This window comes from Pinus tabuliformis, chromosome Q (genome assembly GCF_031772625.1).
Source record: "Pinus tabuliformis cultivar Carrire ecotype Pingquan chromosome Q, CPIR1, whole genome shotgun sequence".
In the NCBI taxonomy this organism is placed as follows: Eukaryota; Viridiplantae; Streptophyta; class Pinopsida; order Pinales; family Pinaceae; genus Pinus; species Pinus tabuliformis.
Window position 1 is genome coordinate 503,871,097 of NC_142296.1, and position 9,453 is coordinate 503,880,549.

Consider the following 9,453-nt stretch of genomic DNA (forward strand, 5'->3'; position numbering starts at 1 on the left):
CCCAAGGAAAAAGGTGCCAGCAATTTCAGTAGATTCTGGCCGATCTCTCTATGTAACATTGGGTATAAGCTAATCACAAAATTCATAGCAAATCGATTGAAGCACATCCTTCCCAAAATAATCCCGGAGAACCAAGGAGGCTTCAACCAAGGGAGGCAGATAGTGGACAACTTCACCCTTGTTCAGGAGGCAATCCACTCAAGTCTTCAACGAAAAGAGCAAGGTATGGTAATTAAACTTGATTTATCAAATGCATTTGACTGTGTAAATCACAGTTTTCTGTTAAAAGTTATGAACAGGTTTGGGTTTGGATCAAACTTCATTAACTGGATCCGGGCTTGCGTTTCGGAGCCATGGATTGCTTCACTTGTAAATGGAAGAGCCACTAACTTATTTAAAGCGTTAAGAGGGCTCAGGCAGGGGTGCCGTCTCTCCCCTCTGCTATTTGTCATTCAAGCCTCAGCTCTCAGCTTCCTGCTGGACAAAAAAATGCAAGATCAATATCTAATGGGACTGCGTATAGCAAGAGGAGTCAAGAACATTAATCATGCTCTGTTCACAGACGACACCTTGCTTCTGGGCGTTGCCTCCCTCTCCTCCGCCTCCAAATTCAAAGTTGCCCTAGAAGAATTCAGCATGGCCTCAGGCAGCGTTGTTAACAAGAATAAGTGTCACATTTACAGTTGGAATACCTCGCCCAGACTTCTCTCTGCTATCTCCAGGTGCCTTGGATTCGCAGCCTCCGCTTCATGGACCTCCTTCAAATATCTGGGCCTCCCGGTTATCCACAAAAGAATCTCAAGCAAAGATTGGCTACCCCAGCTCGAAAAATTCCAATCAAAAATTCAGGCCTGGGGCTTCACCTGGCTCAACTATGCTGGCAAATCCGTCCTTATCAAATCAATGCTCACTAGTCTTCCTATTTTTCAATTTGCAGGGATGTTGGCTCCATAAATCATTCTAAAAAAAATGGATGAGCATATCCGGAGATTCTTCTGGAAAGGAGGAAAGCAGAACGAAAGAAAAATTCCCCTCATCAGTTGGGAAGTTATTTCTAAGCCTCTGTGGGAGGGGGGACTTAATTTCAAAATTTAGGCCACCTGAATGTAGCAATGGCTGCAAAGGTCATCTGGAGAGTTGTCGCGCCCAATCCTGGCTGGGCCCAAACAGCTCTCAGAAAAAAATACTTCCGTGGTTCTCGCTCTAGCTGCTTAGACCGAGTGATCCTCCTGCCTAATTCGCCTTTCCTCAAGCTTTATGATAAGGCCGCCTCCCTGATCAAAAACCACTTTTACTGGATCCCGGGTAACGGCAAGAAAATAAAAATATGGACTGATAAAATCCTGTCCACAGATCCGATCAGCGACAGAGTGCAAATGGGCGAGCTGCGGGAGTGGATGGAAAGGAATAAGTTACAAACTCTTTGGGATATCTCCCTCTGGAAAGACAGCGATTGGACAGGCTGGAAGACAGTGGACCTGCCAGAATCCCTGGTCGATGACTGGGCCACGATGACAGGCCTCCTCCACGGTCTTGCGCCCATGAACAAGAATATTCAAGACGTAATTGGATGGGGGAAGAAAACTAAAGGTTACACTGTCGCCGAGGGCTACGCCAAGCACCGTGAGAGATCGCACGTCCCCTTAAACCCAGCGCCATGGCAAGCGATCTGGCGCTGTCAGGCTTGGCCCAAAATAGATACATTCGCGTGGATCTTGTGTCATGGTATAATCCTCACCTTCGACAGAGTGCAGAAGCTGGGATATAACAGCCCCTCCATCTGCCTCCTATGCAGCAATAGTGAAGAATCAGCAGTGCATCTATTCCTGGATTGCAGCTACGCCAAGCAGATATGGTGCGCCCTGCTCTATTCCTTGGATCCCTCCTTCCAGCTTCCGTGTTCCATGGTTGATCTCTTCTCTAGCTGGGCATCCAAATACCCTGGCCCTCCTCCTCAAAATCGGTTAATCAAATCAGCTTGGGCCATTCTACCAAAGGTCATTTGCTGGCAGCTATGGCTAGAACGCAACAGAAGAACCTTTAGGAACGTCAGACAGCACCATAAGATCATTGAAGTTAAGATCAAGTGCCAAATAAAGGAATTTCTGTCCCAAATAAACGATGATGCTAATCTCTCCGATCATGATAACGTTTGGGGCTCCTTCCTGGGATTACAATTTCTCCCAGCAATCAGAAATGCACCACCTCTCAGAGATTGGCAAATAAGGAAAACGGAAGCAGACTTCCAAGACTGGCTCAAATCACAATCAAGGTACTCCCTTTTTTCGATGGAGCAGCTAAGGGTAATCCGGGCAGAGCAGGTGCTGGAGGTGTCGTCCTAAACTCAACAGGAGAAAAAATTCACTCATTCGCTTGGGGGCTTGGACACATGACCAGCACTCAAGCTGAGGCTTTGGCCCTCCTGCAAGGCCTCAAGACCCTAAAGGAGCTAGACATAAGGGAAGCAACTATTATAGGAGACTCTCAAATCATCATAAGTGCAATGGTCTCTAACTCCCCTGCTGCAGATCTTAAACTAGCCAGGATGATTTTCAGAATCAAGGCCCTTGAAAATGCTTTTCAGAAGCTGAACTACTACCATGTTTTGAGAGCCCACAATAAAGAAGCGGACAGCGAAGCAAATAAAGCAGCCCTCCTCTCCGCCGGGGTCAAGCTGAAAGAAGGAAAAGAATCATGGGAATCCATCCCTTAAGTCGCGGTCCGCCATGTTTTACTGCTTGATCTTAAAAAAATTTGTCTGTATATCCAAGTGGGGGAAAATAGCGGATATAGAATCTATAGATCTTCATGCTATGAAAAAGATCTCAAGCCATAATAACATCCTCACTTCCATAAGTGAGACTTTTCAGGATTTAGACATCCTCATTGTATTCAGACATTTGGCATTTATGCCAGGAGGAATATAAATACAATATAATCGTTTCTGTCAAAAAAAAAAAAAATAGTATAAATGATGAAATAACACAAGTACATATCACTCTCTGTTTTCATCACCTTGATTATCTTCCTCGCTTGGCATGATAACATTGTTGTTCTCAAAAATTTTGTTTTGATCTAGGTTTGTGTCTTAATACGAACCACCAATCCCCATCCAAAACATCTGGGTAAAAACACACCTAGTTGCAATTTTTAGGGAAAACATAAGGCTCCCTAGCTTCATGCCACATCTTTCTAGAGTTGATAGATATAAGCCCACTATCGTGATCTTCCTTTACATTATTCCGATCAAAGGTGTCCCACCACTTGCACCTAAAGATAACACAATGGAACGAACAGAAGTCCACTTCAATGATCTCTTGTATCTTTCTGATGTAACATAATTTTCCTTGTATTAGGTTTTGATCATGGTGGCTAACACGACTCGATTGGTCAAACTCGACTTCCACTCCATAGTCTAGTGTCATTCATCCATCATTTGCATCCTTCGTGCGAAAATGATGTCCATATGCTCACATAGATGGGAACAAATGCACCTATAAAAAATTGAAAAAATCACAATGTCATGTGTCTAATAACCCAAACATAATTAAAATATAACATATAGATGTTATAATTTAAAGGTGCATTATGAAGTAAAAAATGTACAGAAATATATTATTATCAAGTTTTTGCACCCAATCCCTATGTTTAGTGCATCCCCCTCATCACGCTAGTAACGACCAGGTCTATTGTATTTCTCTCTGACTTGATCAACAACCCAACTATTAGGGCATATCATTGGCATATTGTATTTTAAATGATCAAGATAAGGCACGCTTCTACCATTCAACTATTTGAATTATTTCTTGTAAGTGTCCCATTTCCTCCTCTTTTGTTCATATAATATGCCCCACGGTTGTGTCACTTCCAAATTGTAAAGAAAGAATTTGTTGATGGCTTCAATTTCAGAATTCATTGATGAAATCAAACCAACATATATAGTACATATGAGATCAAAATATGCATTAATTATGAAGTTCAGTGTGAATAGTTACTGTGTAGAAATTTGACAAATGATAATTCACTTACTCATTATCATGTGCCCTTTTCCATTCATTTGGAGAAGCTCCCCTTCTCTTTTGTATTCATCCCTTTCATTGTCCCAAATCACCCCACCTAGTGTGTTGTCGATCTGTTTGATGTACTCACTAGCATAATAGAAAGACTCATACGATATGTACCCATTTTCCATAGACCCCTTGGGTTTTTCCCTTTGTCGAACAAAATTTTTCAATTTCTTCATGTACCTCTTTAAGAAGAAAATCCAATGACGAGAAATCACCCCAACTAATTCAACCTCATCTACTAGTTGAAATAGAAGATGAACCTGCAAGTCCATGAAACTCGTTTGTAGTTCCTTCTCAAACATACAAACAATGTCATCTATCTCTTGACACCACCATGAAATGCCAGCCATATGAATATCCTTTGATGTGATCCAATGTACAAATGAAAATAATTTACATATGGCATGTCATGGGTCTTGGGGGAAATCATGGTTCACACACCCACACACAAGCATAGGATAATGACATTGCAAATTAAACACATACAAAAATTAATTGTGCTTTATCCCATTGCATAAAAATAATAAAATCATGATTTTGACATATGTACTCTTAGAAGGTTCAAATGGTCATGTGATTTCAACCCTAAAAAATGGTCTTCCACTGTGAAGCAACGTTATATTGAAGACCCATATAAAGAAGACACCCTCACACCCATTATAACTTTATTTGTGAAAGAAATATCATCTTTCTTTGCGAAAGAAAGATCGTCTTTCTTTAAAATCCATGGGACGCCACTTTCTTTGAAAGACCAAGAGGGACCAGCCTCTCCTCTACTTTCTTGTCTTGGCCAATGTTTCTTCTTAGTTTTTGAAGAAATGATATTTCTTCTAACAGCCAATGTGTCATTTTCTTTCAATGATATGTACCTCCATAGAGAAGATGAAACATTTTTAAATATATGCATGGGATCTAGTAAGTGGATAATCCTAAGATGCCCCCAATATGGGAGCTCATAAAAGACATATTTCCTTTTCATCACAATGGGAAATTTCTCAACATAGGTGTCAAAGAATTTTGGATCATAAAACATAGGATTCCCATTTGAATCTAGCATTTATGTAATATCCCTCTCCTTCTCTCTCTTGTATGCTCTAAGTCATTACGTTGGTGTCATTATTGCAGGCCTTTGGGTTATCTCTAGTTTACCATTGAAAGTGGATGTTTCTCTTCTATAAGGGTGTTCTTATGGGAGGAATACCGTGGAGAAGTCATATACTGTCTTTTGTAGGTGGTTAGACCACCTAGCCTTTAGAGAAGGTTCACAACATTTACATCCATGATACCCTTTTGTTACAAGATCTGTGAAATTATTTTATAATACAAGGCATGTTAGCGATCATGAACATCAGAACAATTGCAGTGAATTGAATTAATATGTGAAACAATATTGTTATGTATATAAATAAATCAATAAACATGTAATTTACCATAGAAAACTCTTGAGCCTAGATAATCATGTATAGTGTAAGTGCATATGTTGTACAACGTAAAAATCCTCTTTGTTTCAATGGGGCTTGATACATCGTATAGATGTATCCCTTCCCATAATTCCTTCAATTCATCTACCAATGGTTGTAGGTGGACATCCATATTCTTCACTTGTCTTATACCAGGGACTATGATAGCCAACATAAGATGTTTATTCTTCACTGACAACCATGGGGGGATATTATCATTGATCACTACTACAGGCCAAATAGAATAGTTGGTGTTTTGGAGGGAATATGGGTTGACACCATCATGGCTATGCAGAGTCATAAACTTCGTAATTCACTCTTGAATTTTTTGAGCCATGTATCCTCTATGTGCTTTATAGCTATTGAATCTGTTGGGATTTTCATAACTCCCAACTCACTTATGTATGAGGCATGCAATCCCTGCAACATAGCCAATTCTTTACAATGAAAGAGCCTTTGAATCCTAAGGATTATAGGTACGTGCCTCAATATCTTATGAGGAGGACCATGTGGTTTACCCTTTTTTTATGGTACTTGACATGCCCACATTTAGGACATATCTCTTTGTCTATACATTCTTCTTTATATAGAATACAATCATTTGGACATGCATGACACTATATGTACTCAACACCCAACATTTTCAACAACTTCTTTATGTCTTCTATTGGCATTATGGCTAATGTGTTTTCCTTGATGGAAACCTGCTTGATAAAGATGTACTTGATGTCAACAATGTGATAATATGATTGTGAAACTAAAACATATAACAGGTACAAATGTTATAGATGATTAGGACAAAGAAATGACAGTTCAGGTAAAAATGGATGACAAAAGTGAAGTTTGAGAAAGTATATGTGGTTTAAGGGTTGCGTACATGCGTAGGTCTTGTGAGTAAAAGTTGTGTACAAAATCTGAACCATGGTAATCTGGATACCAGGGATCATTACCATGGTATTGGCCTATAGTAATGGTTGTGCAACGTTTATTTGATCCTATCAACGAATACTGATGACATTACCAAGGGATTTACCTAAGATATTGACTAAGGAAAAATCTATATAAAGAGATGGAGATCAAGGTGTTGAGTGTGCAAGTAATGGTTTATTCATGTGTGATCTGATCTAGAACAGGTGTGCACTAGGGAGAAAGCAGATTGCTCAGATCCGATAGACCTAAAAGTGTATTGAAGAATAATGAGTATACTTGCTTTATTTGTTTTTTCTTGTAAGATAACAATGATATATCTATGGTGATAATGTTGCTCTGATATGAATGTTTGATAGTGAAGTTTGCGCAATATGTGTTGTGGTTGCAACGAAAGTCTATTTCAGTAATTTTAGATCTGTACGCTTGTTTATAAATTCTCGCATACATACACAGATCTATTTCTGGGTAGTCACGTATATATTCTAAAATATGTTGAGATTTGTATGTGGATGTTGCACATGATAAGTGTGTATATACGTTGGTCTACTTAATAACAATCATGTATATATTTAGAGTTAGATATGGTCAAAGTTTTCAATGTTGTTTGATGATGAGTTATGTTATTTTTGTTGTTGTTTGTCAATATCTAGATGGTTTATATCTGTTGTGGTTTGGTTATGCATTGATCTGATCTAGTAGCAGTGGTTGATTCAGTATTTAGTGGGATGATGTTACAGTGATTCAGTGGATTCAGTGATCATATTTTAGATTTAGTATTCATTTTGGTTTGGGCTTATTGTTGATGTGATTCCAGTTTTAAAATATGATAAAATGTGGCCTACAAGTTTTGATGTTTTTATTCAGGTGGATCCAATACGAAATATTATGAAATGTGGTCCATGAAGAGATGTTGAGGGTTGGAGCGTTCAGTGAGGTATTCAAAACTTCCTTCTAGTGCTAGCTAGTAAACTTGTTTAGGGGGTAGGTGACCCCTTCGGAGTCGGTAAAAAAGATCAAGGGGTTGTAGCTCCCTTCCAGTGGGTGTTGGAGAATGAGTGGAGGTTGTAGCCTCCTACAAGTGGGTGCCTATGTGCTAGTAAGAGTCTACACCATTAAAAAATGTAATGAAGGTTTCTTGATAATAAAATAAGAAGACATAGACGACGGCAACAGTGGTTTTCTCCCACATTGGCTTTCCACCTAAAATCCTAGTGTTCCATGTGTGTTGTGTATGTGCTATGATTTATCTGTTATTTACTGCATACTAAATGGTTAATGAATGAATAGTGCAAAGGTTAAGCTAACTCACTAATGGAAGTTATGATTAATTAAGCATTCTATATATGCGTTGTTTGCATTCACTGAAGTCACGTAGATACACTTGTTACATAAAAAACAGTAGTGTACAAGATTCAGAATATGAAATGAAAAGTTAAATTTAGTTAAAAATAATGATTCACACCCCCCCCCCCCCCCATTATTTTTCCCAATAATTGGTATTAGAGAAGGTCACTCCAGCATAAGCTTAATCACTTGAGAGTGGATCAGGGATAATGGGAAAGAAGCAAAAGAAGAAGGAAGCTCAAAGGAAGAAGTTAGTTCAAGAAAAGTGTGGTAGTTAGAGCGATATATAAGATTCAGTTATTGTTAAAGATGTCATCAAATATTCAGCTTTGGGAGCACCCCACTTTCTATTGATCAAGAATGAAGAAGACAATCACAACAAATTATTAGGTACTAGTTTTTTTTCTACTTGTCATCCATTTCCCTGTTCATGTAGTAATGATGATAGTGAAGATGATAATGAATCAACTGAAATTTATCTCATGGGTAAAAGTGAAAGTAACCATTCTAAAGAGAAAATAGATTAAAAAATAATGGCCCGAGAAGCAGAGGTTAAAATACTTACAAATGAAAATAGAGATCAACAAAAGTTATTGCAACAGAGTAATGTAAAGGAGTGTGCCTACAAAGAAGATATTGTCACATTAAAAGCCAATTTAAAAGAAGGAATGAGATCGCAGTATAAGAAAAGGGAAGATCAGTATCAAAGTTTAAAGGATGAAGTAGCTTCATTGAGAAATAAATTCAGAAATTTGTAGGAGGCAACAAGAAATGAAGAAGATGCAGCAATCAAAGATATTAGAGAAAAAACCAATTATTGTGAAGGGCTAGAAGCAAAAATCATCTCTCTCAAATCTGATCCTGAAAATTCAAACAAATGATATAAGAAGAATCTTTAAGTATTTCAAGAACAAGAAAATGGGCTTAAGAAGGAAATCGTTGAGTTGAGAACTCAATTGGAAAAGACTAGAGGTGAAAATGAGGTTGAGGTAAGTATTCTAGAATGTAAGCTAGAAGAAAAGGGTAAGCTATTGAGATTTAAAGATAGTACTAAGATTTTGGATAACATTCTTAGTAGTCAAAGATATCTTGCTATTAAATCTGGTCTTGGGTTTCATGAAATTAAGAAAGGAAAATCTAGCTCACAAGCTTGTGCGAGAAATCATAAGGTTAACATAGAAAACTCTGCTAAAGAATTAAGAAGTCAACCAATCCAACAACCAAAGAAAGAAAATCTTCAAAGGAAATCATTTGCTCATAAGTATAGAAGTATCAATCGATTCTCTCCTCTACACAATGATGTTGAATGCTTTATCTGCCATAAATTTGGGCACTATCAGCCAATTACAGAAGCATATTCATAGGAAGATCAGCATCTCCCAGGTACTGAGGTTTCTTTAAGGTATATTGTTTTCCTTGCAATAGGTATGGTCACAAAGCTACTGATTGCTATAGGAGGAATATGAAATAGAAATATTATGATTCATATGCTCCCCTTTTTTTCATATAATATGTTATACTAGTAACAAGGTTAGGCATAAGGTCACTGATTGCAGGTAAAAAATTTGGAATGGAAGTAAAGGTGGGATAAGTTTCAAAAATTTAAGCACATGATTAGAAATTGCAAGCAGAAGGAACATCAAACAGAGAGG

General features: G+C 38.2%; 1 protein-coding gene across 1 annotated transcript; it reads left to right on the plus strand.

The window, feature by feature from the left end:
- Positions 1-2,389: 2,389 nt before the first annotated feature.
- Positions 2,390-2,713, plus strand: LOC149220360 (uncharacterized). The gene has a single exon (XM_089387063.1). It carries the CDS (start codon positions 2,390-2,392, stop codon positions 2,711-2,713), a length of 324 nt encoding a protein of 107 aa, XP_089243189.1.
- Positions 2,714-9,453: the final 6,740 nt, after the last annotated feature.

Excerpts from the sequence above, each read along its gene's own strand:
- LOC149220360 (XM_089387063.1), top strand. The coding sequence starts at position 2,390 with ATGACCAGCACTCAAGCTGAGGCTTTGGCCCTCCTGCAAGGCCTCAAG.